At 38.4% G+C, this 19,216-nt stretch overlaps 1 protein-coding gene across 5 annotated transcripts in view; it reads right to left on the bottom strand.

The window, feature by feature from the left end:
* TNIP3 (TNFAIP3 interacting protein 3) overlaps nucleotides 1-19,216 on the bottom strand; it is an 82,284-nt gene that overhangs the window by 21,848 nt on the left and 41,220 nt on the right. For all 5 annotated transcript variants that reach the window (XM_072937952.1, XM_072937943.1, XM_072937946.1 and 2 more), the window contains exons 3-7: nucleotides 9,505-9,591; nucleotides 6,278-6,358; nucleotides 4,530-4,595; nucleotides 2,747-2,878; nucleotides 569-697 (exon numbers count right to left, since the gene is read on the bottom strand). In XM_072937952.1, coding sequence (XP_072794053.1) covers nucleotides 569-697; nucleotides 2,747-2,878; nucleotides 4,530-4,595; nucleotides 6,278-6,358; nucleotides 9,505-9,591 — 495 coding nt within the window. The remainder of the gene's footprint in view (nucleotides 1-568; nucleotides 698-2,746; nucleotides 2,879-4,529; nucleotides 4,596-6,277; nucleotides 6,359-9,504; nucleotides 9,592-19,216) is intronic.

The following is a 19,216-nucleotide window of genomic DNA, read 5'->3' as shown; positions in this document are numbered from 1 at the left end:
CGTTTTGAATATCTAAGTTGGAGCAAAGGAATTAAATCAGCAGCATTTTCCTAACAGACCTACTCCCCAGACTCCCCCTTGAGAGATAAGTTTTAGGCTTAGTCTCAGGACGGCCACCATCACAGCCTTAGGTTTGGCATTTAGCGTGCTTCCACATAGTCTGCATCACACTCAGCGGCTCCATAGTGGTGAATTTAAAGAGCACCCTGTTTCCTCAGGAAATGTTTGCGGTTGACTAAGAGATACACTACTGTTTGCAAACACCCACTTGCTTTATGTGGTTCTTTGAACTAAAAAAAAAGTGTTCTTACTCTCTTCTAAAATTTCTCCACGTCTCTCTTTTTTCATGACAATTCTCTGTAGGGACATGAATTTCCAAAAAACTCCTTAGCCATGTATGGCTGAACAAAGCAGATAGGAGTGATTTAGAAAATTACAAAGACCTCTTGTGCAAGCCTCCAAAACTCTGAGGCACACTGCAGTGTAGATTTTGCTGAGTCTCAATCAAGAATATGCTTTTGGTACAAAGACTTCCCATCTGATCTCCCAGCTTGACCTGGCCTGATACCTTATTGAGGCGTTTTATTTCGCATTCGAAATGTTGCTTCTTCTGGTTTGCGAGAGCATTTTTTTCCTTCAAAAGCTTATTCTCTTTCTTCAGTTCATGTAATTCTTTGTTTAGGCTCTCCTTTTCCTTCTGAAGTAGAGAGCAAGAAAACAAAATCAAAATCAATAAAATTCAGATGTAGGAATACTCCTGAAATATAATAAAAACAGGACCTGCTAGATTTTCACTTAGCAATCCATCTGAGCAATATTCTCTGGGTGGAGGTCAGGATTAGGACAGAAGAAATCTTTGTGTTATCCTTCGTGCTACTAAGTTCTGTGATCCCAGAAAAAGACATCAAAATCCCTACTCCGCATTTTTAAGGGTCAGATGGGTCTGCACAATAAGCTACTTGCCAAGCACTGCTACAAGGTGATGGATAGGTGACTCAGTAAAAATAATTGAACGCTCTAAAAAGCAAAAAGTGTCACTGCAACAAAAAATACCAAATATCTCAAAGCCCAATCCTGCAGCCTTCTGGACTGGAGAGAGCGAGAGGAGGATAAAACCTCAGGCAAATAAGACCCTTTACCACATAATTATTCAGAGCACAGTATTGTTGTGATTATGACTTTTAAAAGGTAGAGATGAGCTACTCCAACTGCCTATCACCCCTCCACGTTTCAGGTCACCTTCAAGGAATCCAGTGTTCTAAATAACCAAAGCGAGGTCGGTGGCTTAGACACTAGCAGGCCCTGGATTCAGACAACATCTCTTTCCTATCTCTTAATTTTATATTCTAGACAGTAGACTTTTTGTGGAGGGAATTGGATTCTTAATAAGACCGCAATTTTAACCTAGTAAAATAAATATTCCGGGATTTAGGTAAATCACTATGAGAAACTGTCTTCTATATGTTAAAATACGTTATTTTAATAACTAAAATTTCCCAATACAATGATTAGATTTAAGAAATCTACTTTAAGTGAATCATTTACCTTAAAAGTGAAAAGATTTCTATTTCCTTTTGTTTAAATACAATAGGCCTCTATGTACACGAAGAAAATTTACCAATCTTCTCCTAATTTAGCATAATTTAAGAGAAAATTATTTCAACTAGAAAATACTCTCAACTGCATCGGGGAAAAAAAAATCACCATGATTCCTGTGCTGGGTGTAAATGGAACAGAACAGAAAGGGCCTCTACGTGGCAGAAAGGGAGTTGCAAAAATCTTGTTTTCCTAGGACTCACTATGGCAAGGAAATCCTTAGCAAGGTAGGAAACCTGGACTGATGTCGCCTGCACTGATTTGTGATATTGCCTTAAAACTTGTGCACTTTTTAAAATACAGCCGATGCAACACAATAGCAGTGATAAGACTTCACCTGAGAAAATGTACCCTTCTAGTTTTTTCCTAAGACACCTGGAAAAAATGAGAGGCCATTAGAATTCAAGGGCCTCCTCCCAGTTTCTATGATATCCATGAAGTCCCATAACTAACAGTAAAACCGGGACTCTAAGAGAAGCCGTCCTCCCAGTGGCCACCTGCCAGTTCCCAGCAGGATTAGTGGGGCCTCGGGATCTGGAGACTGGGTTCACGTCCCACTTGCCCAATGCTACGTTATCGACGTTGACAAATCATCTACACTCTACACCTCATCTCTGAAATGGCGAAAATGAGATTTCCCCCACAGGTGGGCTGAGAACGTTAAATGAGAGGATGGGGTTGAGGTAGTTTTAAAATTTATTTTTTTAAGATGACAGAAGTCGTACTTATGTATAAAACTTTGGTAAGCTGAGAAGCATCTGTACAAATACAAGGTACTGTCATATAAACAACACTGGTAATAAAAATATAAGTAAAAGCAAAAAACCGAAATTAATTTTCTCCTGGGCTAAAATGCCCTAGAAAGAGATCCTCAAATCCGAGGATCGGTCCTCCAAGCGGGTAGAGCCGGGCAAACTAAGGCCAGCCTACTTGTGCAACCAAGGAGGAAGTGAGCGCGGCCCCTCCTTCCTTTTGATTCTAGAGAAGTGGCCCTTATCTGGGGCTCTGGGGACTTGCGTAACCCGAACACCCTCGCACACTCTGCTCTGCAAGGGCTGACTGTAATGAAACGGTCGCTTTTCAACCGCCGGGGGACCAGAGCCCGCCTCGCTCCCGGGGGCGGGGCGGTCGCTCCCCGAGCCCCGCCCACCTCCTCGCGCCGCAGCCTCTCCCGGGTCCGGCGGTGTTGCCTGTCAATCTCCCTCTGACTCTGCAGCCGCTCCTCCTCCAGCGTGCCCAGGAACCTCTCGGACGCGTCCAGTTTCGTTTTCAGCTCTGCAACCTACGGAAGTGGGTCACAGACAGCTGCAGCTAAACCCCACATACCTCTGGGTTTACTCCCTCCCAGCCTAAGCGCCCGAGACAGAATTGCCCCACTCCCGGGCGTCCCCTAGGGAGAGGCTCTACTTCACGCCCCTAACCCAGATCAGGACGTTTGCATTTAAAAAGAAACAAACTTATGGTTACCGGGGCGGGACGGGGGAGGGGCAGAAAGGGCGGGAGGGATAAATTAGGAGTTTGTGATTTGCAGATACTACTATATATAAAATAGGTAAACAAGTTACTACTGTTTAGCATAGGGAACTATACTCAATATCTTATAATAACCTATAATAAGGAATATGAAAAAATATATATGTATAACTGAATGTGCTGTACACCAGAAACTAAGGCAACATTGTAGATCAACTATACTTCAATTAAAGAAAGAAAGCGAAAGAAAGACAAAGAAAGATAGAAGCTTCTGATACAGGAAAGCCAAAACAGCCGCCAGGGTTTCCCTTTCTCCAAACCACACTACTTTCCAGGGACTACAGGTAGACAGGGAGCCTTCTAGGCTTGTCATTCTACTCTCAACTCTCCAGTTAATGCCTTGCCTGAGCTGCCAACGGCAGCGAGGGATAGGGGTAAGTGAGTATGACTACATCACAGAAAAGAGACATGGCCTTCAACCCATCGGTAACCTGCGGCGCTTAATCTGCTACTCAAAACCAGATTAGTAGTCCGAGTAACAACCGTCCAGTTTGAGAAGACGGGCACTTGACCAAAGATGGGAATTGTTCTCCTTGTTAACCCCAGGTCTTCATGCACCTGCAAGTCAGTCAGGAAAGTATCTTAAACATTTTCTTTCTGGGATCCTGTTCTTTAAAATTTGGAGACCCACTCCAGAGTTGATATTACAAGGTGGCTTGACTATGGCATTGTGGAGGGGGACATTATCCTGCTTTTTCTAAATTTGATACGTCTGAGTATCAAAATGGGGAAGAAAAGAGCAATACTGCTGTATTACTCACTTATGGTTAAGTTTCTTAGTTCTGAATTATTTAGGGGTGTTTACTTTCTCTTTCCTCTCTTTTTGAATGTGGGATGATTTTAAATTATAAATTGACTTTTACCCATTAAAAGATATTTTCTCCCAGAAGTTTCTTGACAGAGGACATACTCTAGAGAGGAGGGGATGCCCCACTTCCCCTCACACATTCACTGCTCACACTGTTTCTCCATCTGTGGAAAATAGCTTATCCCCCAAAGAATTAGAGAGCTAGCCTTGCATAGAACAGTCTGAACTTTAAGCCATCTCTGCCCTTACATATAACCTTGTGTTTTTATGGCTGCTAGTAACAAAGTAGAGGCCAGGATGCTCTGTGAGCTGTGATGAATGTTCGTGCCAACTCTAGAGACATCGCTAGAGGCTATTTTAAGCACTTTCTTTTGCCACACTCAAGAAAATTCACTGACACCTCCTTTGTTCATTAATCCTCAGTACCAAGGGGCCAGTAACACACTCAGCACCTCCACCACCCCCTTATCATTTTTCAACAGACCGCTGGCTATCCCCAAATCTCCTCTAGCTGAAATCAATGAGAATCTTCACACCCTTGGCTCCCCCAGATGACTGAGTTAAAGCAAATACCAGGCAGAGACGTGTTTACCTTTCTTTCATATAACTCTTTCATGTTTCTAAACTGCTGATTCCATTGCTGGTTAACTTCCAGGAGCTGAAATTATTAAAATTTAGTAAATCAACAAAGGATTTCTGCCCATTTGGAAACTTAGCCAAAATGAAATCACTTTTTTGAGGTTACTGAAGTTTATTAGAAGCCATGGGTGAAGACAATTCCACCAAGTTCCGGTAGATCTGAGATGACTTTCTTGAACACACTCTCACCCTTTCATAATTGGTTCACATATGAAAAACTGTTAGGTCTTAGGTATGATTAGTCAGCTGAACAGTTTATTGGCAACTTTTAACTTTGCTTAGTTATTTGAATTTTCATCTTCTTTCTTTAATCCAACCAGATTCTGATAAAAAATATATTAATGGTATTCTGTGAGATTTATTAATATATGAAGGGCCTTTTTTCAAATCTTTTCATATTTTTCTCTGTTCTTACATTGATTATTATAATGAAATATTTCTTCTAGCTTTTTAACAGCAGAATTTCTACTAAAAAATTCTGAGCCCTGTTAACTGATAATCATTTGCTTACAATACTATGGTTTTTTTTTTTAAATCAGCACGTGATTTGTAATATACACTCAGTGAATGAATAATATCACCTCTTTGAAGGTACAGACTTTCAAGGAATAATAGTTTTGTCATAAGGCAATATTTAGAAATAATTAAGCAGAAAACAATTTGAAAGTTTTAAAACAATGTACTAAATAGATAAAAGAAAAAACACTATGACTTGTTTTTAGTTTTCCTGTAAGGGAAGTCTACAACTTCTCATATTAAGAGAAATTCCAACACCTATCAATATGGGACAGACATCAAGGGGATAGTCAAAGGACTAAAAGGTAGTAAGATTTTCTCTTAATTACAAAACAAAATATCTAATCCAGACTAGCAGTTACTAAGTAACTCTTATGCTGGAACTAGAGATGACTATTTAGTATAAGACTATATAATATTATTATATAAAGATACCTGATCTGTTGTCATTTTAGGGACTAGCATTTCTATGCTATAGTAATTTTACTCTGCTAGAGCTCAGTAATTTTCCAGAAGGGCACAATATTTTATACAGTACAAAGAGGGGCAAAAGGCACTATAGTAGAAAACATGAAGGCTGTAATACAGAAAGTGACTTAGAAAAGGAATTACAGAATTGACAACATAGTGCTAAAACTGCTGACTTTTCACTTCTTTCTCTATCAAGGAGAATAAGGAGGTTCTAATATTTGTTATAACTCAGAAAACAAAAAAGAACTCAAAATAATATACATCACATTCCCAAAGGCATTTTAGAATAAAAAATTCTTTTTAATGATAATGACACCAACTCATGAAGTCATAGCACCTAAGTCAACTGTACAACAAAGCCTTTGACAGTTTGAGTTTCAGGGTATGTCAAGTTGCAGGGCATAAAGGTGACAGGTGATAAGCTCACCTGGCCCACACGGAGGAAACATCTCAGCTTTGGAAAAAGTTAAGATTCTAATTATTGGACTTATGACTTCGCTATTTTTTATTCATTTTCTTAACACCGAGAGGCCAAGTAAGAAATATGTAGGTGAATTAGAAAGATGCATTTGCTCTCAAAGCAATGCAGTCCAGGGTCCTAGAGATAAACACTGTGACCCTGTAACAAAAATTAAAGGCACTAGGTGATACACTGTCTGTTTTATTCTCAGCATCAATCCATGCGTGTTGCTTCAACTAGTATTTCAGAATTACCTCTTTCCTCTGTTGTTCCAGGTACTTTATCTTTTGTTCAAGAGGATTTGGTAAGTTCTTTCTTCTTGATGATTGAGCACACTTTAAAAAAAAAGTGAAACAGAACAGTCTTTTAAGAAAACAGGAGAAATGCTTCTTTCACAGACTCTCATGTTGTGATTTTTTAAAAAGATTTTAGCGGTGACAATCCCCACACCGTAGCCTTTCATAGAGACCTGCTGATGAATAAGCTTTATATTTTGGACTCCTTTATATGAGTCGACTACCAAAATAATGCTCTTATGAATTGTAAATGTGCCTATTAAGAGGCAAGCAAGAAATTAGGATTTTATGAATTTGGATTTCAATCCTTTTCAAAAAAACCCCCAGCATATCATGTGTATAGAAATCAGGTAAGTTTCATGGATACATGTTAGGCATTTATCTAGTAAACGTTTCTGAAAAATTATTTTTGTAGCTGTGTCCATGATCTGAAGAGTGGCCCGGGCAAAAGTCAGAGGAGTGACAGAACCATCAAGAAAAAAAGACCAACACATGACAGTTAAGTGGCAGCAAACTGATTCTGAAAACTACAATAAATTAACTACCCTCAATGACCATCATACGATTATGTTATGGAGGTGGGCATAGATTACCTGGCATGGTGTAATTTTAAGCAGTCTTTTGAATAAACCCAATAGGTTACAAATTTAGGTTAACAATAAATCATTGGCACGGTGAAAAAGTTAACCACCTTTCTTTTCAGGGTTTTTTCTTTTCAATGTATTTAAAGAAAGCACAAAAGCTCTGGAAACTGCCTGCCGTCTGTCTAAATCGACCACCAGCAAAGTTCCCTTAAGTACTATTTTCTCTGTTCCAACTCAATAGTCTTATAACCACCTCATGGCTGAGTCATATAAGTAATACAGTAAATTAGGTGAAGAGGGTAGTCCCCAAATCTGCTATTCAGTTTCAGACTCAATAGTTATTGTGGACCATGAAATTGCTTAACGGTATTAACAAGCAATTAAGAAATATTTTCAGAACATGTTGGCCTTTGTCAGAAACATTACAGGAAATGCTCTTTTGCAATCATCATGGGATTTCAAGGGCTTTTTGCATTAGAAGTGACTTATAAAACTATTTTTCTATCTGTACTTACTTTTGTCTCACTCAGCGTTCTAGGTCTTGATGGTATCTTACGTCTCTATAAACGCAGTTCTTAGTTTTCTTAGCTACTTCCTATTCAGACCCATTTATAATTAAGACTGCATTTTAAAAAAGACATTTTTTTTCTGTGGGTCAACAAAATCAGAATGATTAAACCTCCTTTGACCTCCAGCTGGTTTGGCTGAGTGCCAGAAGTAACATCAATTTCTAGGTGGCAAGTATGTTCGGTCCTGCAATTGAGGTTGCTCCTTTTCAGGACTTCCAGGGGTCTGGACTTATTCTGGATCAGAACAGACTAAATATTAGGCAGCTTTGATTTGGAAAATGCTGTGAGCCAAACCTGCTGAGAGTGTCCTGTGCTCAGCAAAGCAGAGGTGCGGTGAGCCTGGACTCTACGCCAGGGGTTCTCACCACAAGAGTGCATCAAAGTCTCCCTGGGAGCTTGTTAGACATAGAACACTCTGAACACTGAATCAGAATGTCTGAAAGGGAGCCGTAGCACTCTACCTTCTTGTTTACAATTTTAGGTCACAGCAAAACAGTGGAAAGTATAGAGATTTTCCATATACCTGCTGCCCCTTTATGTGGCAGCCTTCCCCATTATTGGCATCCCCTGTCAGGCTGGTGTATCTGTTAATAGATGAACCTATATTGACACATCATTATTAACCAAATCCATTGTTTATATTGGGGTTCCCTCTTGGTGTTGTGTATTCTATGGGTTTAGACAAATGTGTAAAGTTTTACGTGTAACCATCATTATAGTATCATACAGAATGATCTCACTGCCTTAAAAATCCTCTATGCTCCACCTATTTATCTGACCTCTATTTTTAATAAATTTCGCAGACCATCATATTCATACTAAAGTTCAAGGTTGTTGCATTCCACACTGTGCTTCGGAATATGGATTTTAGGTCCTCAAAAAAGTCTTTTCTCTATCTATGATATACACACACGAAAAATCTGTGACCAGCAAACATTTGTATGGCCTTGCCTTCTGGGAATTTAGATTAAGAGTAATCAGAGAGTGTGCATTTTTTCCCATATACAATTTTCTCTGAAAAAATTATGAAATATTTTGACTCTTGATTTTTTTATAAATAAGTTATATATAAATAATTCTTTATAAAAATCATTTGCAAGATCATCACAACAATAATTATGGCTTATAAGTCATAAATGTAGGGATTTCTCGGAGATCAATCAACATTTTACCATGGTTCATATGTCTTAGATATGTATTAAAATGAAAAAAAATCAATTAAATACAAAGTTTGGGGGAAACTTTTCATTTGCATTTGCTTTGCTTTCCAGTTGTTAATAAAGCTATTTGCAATAAATAGGAAGATTTTTAGTCTTTGGTCCTTCTAAGGGCCCATTTAAAGAACAGTTATTCCCTATAAAAATGTAATCTGTGTTCAAAGTGGCTGGGCATTATTTCCTCATTTATCCTAATACCAGACCAACCTCTAAGATACTCAAGTTCTGACATTGCTAAATTAAACACCTAAATGAACAAGAGTCTCACTGAGTTTCCTGCTATATCTTAGTTATCTCTCAAAAAAAAAAAACTTTAAGAAAACATTTTTATTCATTCATTCATTCATTCATTCATTTATTCAATTAGTATCTGTTGCAGTAACCAGTTAACAAAACAAAGATTACATAATTAATTGCATATATAAATAAATATTTTACCATAGACACTCTATTGCTATAATAGATTTTATTTCTGACCGCATCAATATAATATTCTTTTTAAATTTTACATTGAACCAAATTCCTCTAACTCAAGAACAAAATATGAAACACACAGAATTGAAAAGCTGAGAGGATGGAATTTAATTTCTCATTTTGTAAAGGAAGAAACGCAGCTCACAGGTGTTAAAAAAATGTAACCATCACCTAGATTTTTTTGTTGTTGTTGAATAACATTGTTAAAAAATACAGAGCAGGTCTTAGCTAAAGAAAGCAAACTAGCCATTTCTACTCTTATTAATCATTGCATAATTAGCCAGTAGCAATGCTGTTGATGCTAAATACAGTCAGTTCACCCCCTAGAAATGTGTTCTTACCTCTGCAAGCTCCGTACAACTTTCTGCACCACTCATTCTAGTTGTGCTCTGGACGCAAGTTGCCACGGAAGCTGTTTTTCCTGGAGTCTTGGAAAGTAGGAAGAAAAAAAGGAAAGAAAATGTCTCTTACGGTATCTTTTAAAGTGAGAGCAAATACATCAAATTTAAAAAAGATCACACAAACAGTTAACTCATGATAGAAAATAACAGGAACAGTTTTTCAATATTTCACTGAAAATGAATAGAAGTGACTCTGTCCACAAATTCCACAGAATAAGCACAGCAATGGTGATTTTAACTTTTCTTCTCTTCCAGATAGGGATTTCCCAGGATGTCTCAAGTAGGCGTGCTGTGATTAACACACAAGGCGGATTAGCCTTGCTATGGTATGTAAATTGTCATTCTTCCTTTACTGGCAGTTCCTCCCGCTGGAGGAGGAAGTTACCAAGAACGCCTGGGCAAACCAAGCCTTTCCTCAGTAGCCTAACTGCCATAATTTCACTGTATTTCCCAGTGCAATTAAGTAACTATCGACCTTTTGACAGCTTGGTTGCTTGCTTCCCTAAAGGCAGGATCTTCTGACAGTGTCCTGTACATGTGAGCTTCGCGGTGTGACATTTAATGAATCATAGATAATTCTATAAGTGCCACTAATTCTTATGGAACTGAAAGAGAAGATAATTCATTATAAAGATATCAGGCATTGTTCATAAAGCTAATCTTCTATATTAGCAGGAAGATTAAGCTTGGTTCTCAAGATTCAAGTCTCCAGACTGTCTTTTTCATAAGTTATCCAGGTATTCTCTATGACTCCACAATAAAAAAATTTTTGGGGGGGCACTAACATTTAGCTTTAATAAGCTGACTTGTCATTTTACAGGGCACTAAGGTAACGGCACACTTACTAGATAGTGCAGAAAAAAGCAAACGCTTGGAGCTGCACCCATGGCCCAGGATAGAGCAGAAGACCTCATTCTGGACTCGGAGGAGAGGGAGCGAAAGAAAAGGCAAGGGAAGAATGTGCCGTTGAAAGGAGAAAAGAAAGAATTTACAGGCAATCCCTGAATTTACATTTTTGTTTAGATCTCCCTAGTTGGTCTAATAATTTTACTGTACTGACACCTACAACTAGAGTATAGGGTCTTAATTAATTAATTAATTAACTTTTAAATTCTTATTTTTTATTGAAGTGAAGTCGATTTACAATGTTAGCTTCAGGTGTACAGCCAAGCACATATGTATAGGATAAATCCTAAAACTGCTGAAATTCAAATTCTTTAGCAGGAAATGAGTGGGTGGCCAAGACCTGACCTTCCTTTGTCTCCTTCAGATCCACCACTCTCCAGTTCCCCCTGTGCTCCAGCCCTGCTGAATTCCCTCTGCTTCCCGAACTGAGAACTGAGTCATACCCCCACACACGCGCTCTCTCCACCTAGAATGTGTATGTCTCTATGTGTGTGTATGTGTATTTACTTTCTGCTGGCTTCTTGGTCTGTTTGGGGGGGGTTCATGTGAGTGAAACAAAACGATCTTTCCTTAAGGCAGTATCCAAAAATACAAGTGGGAATCAAATTTGTTCAGAGTTCTAAAGGTAAAACTTATGACTCACATATCCGATTTTATGGAATGTAAGCAGGGATCTCCTGGAGATCGACACTTCATCAACACTAAAACCTACTCATATCAGAAAAGAAAAAAAAAGACAATAACATAAAAATATTTTTCTTGCCCCCTCAACACAAACACACACACACACACACACACACACACACACACAACATAGTTACATATGGCTCAAGGCGTCTGTCAGCCTTACCTGTGTAGCTGGTAATAATAACTCCGCAATGTGGTAACACTGATCTAAAGAAGTGTTTAGAAAGAACATTGTCTTTTTTTTTGTTTGAATAGTCAAGTCTTTAAGATATCCTGAGTCAGTTTACATATTTACTGACCAAGGGTAAATTAAAACATCTAAAATTCATACATTTTAAAATTCATAGACGTGATCTAGCAATTTTACTGCATTAATATCTACGACTAGAGTATAGGGCCTTAGGTAATTAATTAATTCTGATTTCTTATTGAAGTTGATTTGCAATGTTACTTTCAGATGTACAGCGAAGCAATTCAATTCTACGTATACATACATATATATATATATTTTAAAATTCTCTTCCATTGTAAGTTATTACAAGGAATTGAATATAGTTCCCTGTGCTTTGCAGCAGGTCCTTGGTGTTTGTCGATTTTATACATAGTAGTGTGTATCTGTTAATCCCAAACTCCTAATCTATCCCTCCCCGCCTTTCTCCTCAGTAACCAGTTTGTTTTCTAAGTCGTGAGTCCAAGAAAGAACACTGTCTTGCCAGAAAGTACTCTCCTTGGCACTGTTGTCTTTGGGCCCCTTGCACAGGTATCCTGTTGCACACTCATTTCGTAGCACATCATGGCGTGATTGCTTCTTTGAATGGAAATCCTATATCTTTGCATTTTTCATTATAATTCCTCTGCCTCTTCTGCTATGGCAGTTTAACAAAAGACAGATTTTCTATTAGCTCCAGAGAGCCATGTGGTGATTTATGAATAAACAAGAACTTTGCTAGAGAGCTCCAAGTTTGGTTTGAGGAAAAAAGGGATTTGCACTAGTCCAGTCCTAGGGAAAAAAACTGGATATTTTCTGTTACATATGCCCTCTTCGTCTCATCTCCACCCCTCTCGCATGTGCTGTATACTTTAAGAGTCTGGCTATTAGTCAAGCTTTGTTTCGTAAGTCTCACTGGCTGCAATAATTTTCAGAGAAATGGACACATCACTCCATGTTTCCAAAGTGATTTCGAAGAGTCCTCATTTCTCAAGTGACTAAAATAATATCTAGAGGAAAATAATGAACAAAGGGAAATATGGCGAAGTAAAAGACCAAGGAACTACCCATCGTTGGTCTGTAGCTATCATTCGGGTTGATGATAATTCTCTCAAAATTAGTCCAAGAGAGATCATCACATTTCTATAAATTCTTGGAGGGATCCTTTGGCAGGTAAAATAAACATGGCTTTTTCTTTAATACTCTTTCAGTATTGAGGCTGAAAAACCTCCTTTGCTTCCTGGATCTATTTGCGTGGATTTTTAAGTGACTGTGCTATCTAGGTAGGAGACAGAGTGCCTCGTGGTGACTAAAAGAGCTGACTCTAGAGTCCAGTCATCTGGATTTGCAGCTCAACTGTACCATTCATTGCTTGTAAATTCAGGAGCAATGCATAAGGACCCTAAGGCTCAGCCCCCACATTTGTAAAATGGGGATAGGAGCAGTGTTGATTTCTTAGCGTTGCTGTCTGCGATAATAACATGTGAGAGCTTAGATACTAATAATTACATGAGCTTAAAGATGGGGCCGTCAGTCATTTACATACCACTTACCATGAACATGGTACTAAGCGGGTTCCAAAGGAAAATAAAAGTTCTTACTTCCAGTGAAATGTCTGTATATATATATAGACACATACACACACAGTTTGTGTAGCCTGTGTGCCTGACTGTAAGAAGTCAGACAGCGAGCTCATTCTCAGCTTTAATTCTACTGCAGGAGTTGGAGTTCTTGCTGGGCCTTGATGGGTGGAGAGACTTTTCATAGATGGTGAGAACTGAGATATTTAGAGATCTATTGCCACAAAGGGAGGAACTTAAATGAAACAGAGATGGACAAACCTAAGTATGAAGGATGCTGGCAAGCCCAGTATAACCGGTCTGTCTAAAGCTGATTGGATCAAATTGTGAAAGGCTCTTAATTTCTGACGAATGAATTTTATCTTTATTGCATAGGCCATGGGGCACTATTGAAGACCTTTGCACAAAGGTATTACGTGATCAAAGTAGATTTTAGTAAAAATAAACCTGGATATGTGCGTTATGTACTACATGGATGAGATTGACAGCTGTAATACCACTTAATGGATATTATCAAAAGTAATATTTAAAATCTTTAACAACTGTGGTAATTGAAGTATTTAATAATCAGTTCACCTGGGGCGCTCGGAACGTATCACACCTCTGAACTCTAAAGTCCTATATTAATTGCCTGCTTGCCATCCTTATTTGAATGCTTACTAGGGACTTCCTTCTGCACTGTATAAAAGCTACTTTCTGATCTTCTCCCACAGAACTTGTTTTCCCCTCACAATCAATGACAACACTCATGCTCTGGCCTAAGAACCCTGGAGTCATCCTTGACTCCTCCTTTCCTCTCACAGCCTTTACCCAATGCATCTGGACATTTTTTAAGGATCTCTGAAAATATATTTCAAAAGGAGAGCAGTATGTTGCCCCAGAGCCTGGAGACTTCCCGCTTTAAGTGGGGAGTGGTGAAATGAAATAAACACGCATATTTATAACTTTTCAAAATGGGAACTTTAATGATTGTTTCCTAATTTTATTCACATGAAAATTCTTAAGAGAGCATCCGGTAGTGACTGGTTTCTGTCTTTGTGTCAAAGCCTGATTCCATCGTTTACTAGTTGTGTGACCTTGGGCAGGATGCTCAGCATCTTTGCAATGACCAAGCCTCCATCGCCTCTTACCTGGATTATTGCAGTAACCTAACAGCCTCCTTGCTTCCACTCTTGCTCTTCTCCCATCGATTATCAATCTAGTAGCCACTCTGAGTCCTTAAAATATACCATTTTATGTCACTCCTCTGCTCAAAATCTTTCAGTGGCTTCCCAGCTCACTCAGAGGGAAAGCAGAACTCTATAGTGGCACACAGGGTCCTACGCACGCTAGCTTGCACTGCTCTGACCTCTTTCTCAGCAATCTCCCATTTGCTCACCCAGCTCCGTGTCCCAGCCACACTACTGGTCCATGAACCTGTCGTGTAGACTTCCTATTGTCTCCGCCAAGAACTATTATTCTGCTAGATAACCTCATGGCTTATCCCCTCAACTCCAACAGGTCATTGCTTCAATGTCATCTCTTCATTGAGACCTTACCTGGCCTCCCTATTTAAAACTGCTTTCCTGCTATATTTTTCCATAGCACTGTGTATCATACTCTATGTATTTCTCTTCTTTGTTCATTGCCTCCCACTTTTAGAAACTCCATGACAGCAATTTTTGTCTGTTGTGTTCACTCTATGTTTCTCGAACCTAAAATAGTGCCAACTATTTTAGTGCAAGTACACGTAGTTCTCAGACACACAGAAAGCCTCCTCCCCACCCGAGACTAAACCTATAGTGTTGCCGAATCAGGTATCTTCTCAAGAGGTTATAAAAGATCTAAAGATCAGAAATGTCAATTTCTTGGCCTCCAAACTAGCAGATTACCTCTCTTTCATACCCCATATCTGGGCTTGGACTAGAAAAGTCCCATAAAAGGCATGTCCCAAATTCTATAGCCTCACAGGGGACATATGCCTGTGTCCCTGTAGGTTGGAACTTTGAAGCAATTCTTTCACTCCATGTCTATTTTCACTGCACATTTAGTTTTTAAGGCATATCAGATACAACATAGGGCAAATTGGATTTTGCCAACCAGTCTGTGGTCTTAATGAAACTGCAGACTGTATGAAACCTCCATGCCTGCCTCAGCGCTGCCCAAAGCAGTAAACCATCTGACCCAGCCAGACTGCCAGCCTCTTCAGAAGGATCCCCTGGTTTTCCAAAGCAGTCAGTAACCTCTTCCTTTGCGATCCTACGGCGCTTTGTGAAGCATCAGTTCCAGCCCTTATCATAAAACCACGGTTAGCTTTATCTACCTTTCTCTCCCAAGAGGTTGCAAGCCTCTTGAAGGTAGGATCAATATTAATCGTTTTAGCTTTGGGAACTAACATGGTACCTTCAGAGTAGAGAGTAGTGATATATACTTTAGTTTAACAAATCTATTTATGTAAAAAATCTTTAGTAGGAAATCCTAGTACACTTCTACTTCTCAGAACACAGCTGAGAAGAGAATGGCTGCAGGGATACACAAAGGTATGTGTTTTGTCTCTAAATCAGAAAGGATCAAGTAGGAATATCAATTCACTTTTTAAAAGTTGTTCTGTTTAAATGTATTTTCTTTTTATTCACTTTATAGGCAAATATTTCACCCTTTCTTAATTTGGTTATGTGATCAACATTATTTTGCCTCCATACAAAATCCCCTTAAATTTTTTTTCTCCTAATCTTGGTGAATATTTAATAAATAAACAATGTAAATAATCATACATGCTATGGGGGAATTTTAAAAAGGCATGAAGGTGGTCTTCAATAACATTTCCTACATTTGCACTGTGCTTTATTATATCTTATGAGATAAGTTAATGTGTTGCAGTGTTAACTGGTGACTCCCACAAGCACACACAGTTCTTTGTTTCATGTAGCTAAATCCTTTGCTTGGTAAAGAATTTCTGTCTCGGGGCTGAATAAGTTTGTCATTGACTGCAAAAGGAAAAACAGCCCCTGTTCAGCTTTTGAATTTCCAAACAGACTCTCGAAACTCTAGAGACCATCCTGAAAACCAAAGCTTTGAATTGCAAGAGTGTATTTATGAAAATTGTATATATATATTTAATTTTAAAGATTAATTCCTTTTGTGTAATTTGCTTTGAAATGCCTCAAAAAGTAACATGGATTGATGGATGAAAAGAAGTGGGCAGATGGATACATACACAATAAACAAGTTGAGTGAAATTTTAATGGTATAATGTATGTGGCAGACATAGGTACACCATAAAATCCTTTCAACTTGGCTATATATTTGAAATTTTTATAACAAAATGTTTGAGGAAAAAATCAGAATCAAGGCATAAAATCTTATGCCATTAACAACAAGGGGACGGGGGGTGGGAAGGGACAGACTGGGATTTTAAAAATGTAGAATAGATAAGCAAGATTATACTGTATAGCACAAGGAAATACATACAGGATCTTGTGGTAGCTCACAGCGAAAAAAAATGTGACAACAAATATATGTATGTTCATGTATAACTGAAAAATTGTGCTCTACACTGGAATTTGACACAACATTGTAAAATGACTATTACTCAATAAAAAAAGTTAAAAAAGCAAAAAAAATCTTATGCCATAAACAACTGATAGAAGAGAGAGTAGATGAAGAGACAGATAAACAACAAAGTCCTACTGTATAAAACAGGGAACTATATTTAATAGCTTATAATGGCCTATAGTGAAAAAGAATGTGAAAAGGAATACATATATATATGTAAATATATTTTATTCATATAACTGAATCACTATGCTGTACACCAGAAATTACAACATTGTAAACCAACTATACTTCAGTTAAAAAAGAGAGAGATAGTATGACCTATTTCTTCCTTCTCTGCCGCAATGGCCCCCCTCCCCACCCCACCACCACCACAGTGCACAGAGAAGAGTAGATAAAGTTATCTAGACCTGAGGGAAAATGAGAAGAGAACAAAAAGAATAGGGAAAAAGAGTACCTGAATGCTGTGAGTCATCTTGAGGAAACTGAGTCCAGCTTTTCTACTTTCAGGGACTCATCTCATCTGCTGAACTGCCCAGATTGAACATCAAAGAGCAGACAGAGCTTTAGCTTTACCCTTGGGTTAAGCCTGGGAACGGCGCAGGTCTTGAAGAGAAGATCTCCATAGCACCATGGCCCACAGCTGGAACTCTGGGGCATGTGTAGGTAGGAAGGTCCTGAGACAGACAGCTCAACCCCAGAGTGGTCTGGAAGTGGAGCCAGAAATTTCTTACATTCCTGAGAAGGCTGCACAAGTGGTTAATTAAAGTGTCATGGATTTAAGGAGTCTTCACCATCTAGTTGATGAAAATGCAGTATTTACCACATGGATCTGAAGACAGGAGATAAGAAGAGGGACTTGGAAGCTTCACTGATTGCCACTGAGGCTATATGCCAATGAAAAGACCATAAGGAGTAGATGACACCAGCGCTAATGGCAGAGTAAGATGGTGGGTTATTGCAGCCCGGATGCCTTCACCCCAAAGTTGCCAGAAAAACCTAGAACATCCAGATAAATTTGAATTTTAGATACACAAAATTTTTTTCCTAAAAGTATGTATGTCCCATACAATATTTTCTTGTTTATCAATGCAATATTTTCTGGAAATTCAAACTTAACTGGGCATCTGTATTTTTATTTGCCATATCTGGCAACCCTATTCCACCTGGATTTCTTCACAAAACCTGCTTCATGGACTGTAGGTGCTGTTATGAGTAGAAGGAGACAGAAGAGAGAATTCCTGCCTGTGACTGCACTGAAAATATAAATTGCCTGAGAAAACACCAAAGTGGCTGAGATTTCCTGCAGTCAACTGGATTAAATTATCTTCTAAAAGACAGGATGGCAGTCCTAGATTGAAACTAAATTCAGCTTAAAACACAAAGAAAATTACAATTTCGCACATGTGAGTTCTGTGGTTTGCAATATTTATCTGCTTCAACTTAAACTTCAGAACAGCCCTGTGAGACTGTTAGGAGAGGCATCTTTGATGTTAATAAGGATTAAGCTGAAGTTCAAAGATGTTAAGTGACTTGCCCCCGTCATCCCATTACGTGTAGGTGGCTGAACCCACACTAGAACCCAGTCCCTCCGGCTTAACCCTCTCAAAAAAGAACCTTTTCCCTATGTGGGGAGACATGAATAACACAGCTAAAAGTTATTGGACAAAACATAATTTACTTGTTTGATGCAGGAACCCATTAAGAAATATAATTCAGAAAAATTTGAAGGGAAGTGAACTTTCTTGAGAACTACACATGAACTGGCTCAACCTCCGAAATCATGTCCAAACAAAATCTTACCAGTTCCCACCACTGCTTGTCCAGAAATTAATTTCTACTGCCAATGAATGGTGGTCAAAAGAGAGGTTTAGCCTTCAAAAATTGTAATCCTATGTTTGAATGAAAAATAAATGTTCTCTTCTCTGCCAGGACTATAATCCATAATCACTTAATGTCATTGCAAATCACTTTATTTTTCTCCTGTACTTTGCCTATGTGTTGACCTCACCTTCACTCATGTACTCATCCTTATAATAAACATTTATTGATTATGGACTGTGGATTGGGTGTTTGCTAAGTACTAGATGAGCAAAACAGATACGTCTTTCATGTATTTTCTGGTTTTTTAATATAAGATTAGGGGGACCGCTCCACTGATGAAGAAATTCATTCTGCGTCATTTCATAATCACCAAATGACTGACTTGGAGACCTCAGGTGAAAAAGACTGCTTTCTTCCTGAGACAATACATTGCTACATTATATCAGATATTTAAATGCTATTTTTAAGTAACCAAAAATTATAGTTACGTATAATAATCAAGAAAGAGCTTGTACGTATAAAGATGATGGAGGAATAACAGGAGACTATGGTGATGACTTGTGGGAACACAAGTGACCAAATAACATATATTGAGAGTGCTTTGTCTGAAAACAATCCCGACTCAAAGAAAATCTCTCAAATTTCGAAATTTGTAGATACTGACAGGCATATGTAGAACAGATAAACAAGATTATACCATATAGCACAGGGAAATATATACAAGATCTTGTGGTAGCTCACAGTGAAAAAGAATGTGACAATGAATATATGTATGTTCATGTATAACTGAAAAATTGTGCTCTACACTGGAATTTGACACAGCATTGTAAAATGACTCAATGAAAAAAAAAAGTTAAAAAAATCTCTCAATAGGATAGCCTGCAAAAATTGCAAACATTTGCTAACTGATCTT

The sequence above is a fragment of the Vicugna pacos genome, chromosome 2, assembly GCF_048564905.1.
Source record: "Vicugna pacos chromosome 2, VicPac4, whole genome shotgun sequence".
NCBI classification, from domain to species: Eukaryota; Metazoa; Chordata; class Mammalia; order Artiodactyla; family Camelidae; genus Vicugna; species Vicugna pacos.
Note: the sequence above shows the minus strand (reverse complement) of the source record. Positions and strands in the feature narration are given on the sequence as shown.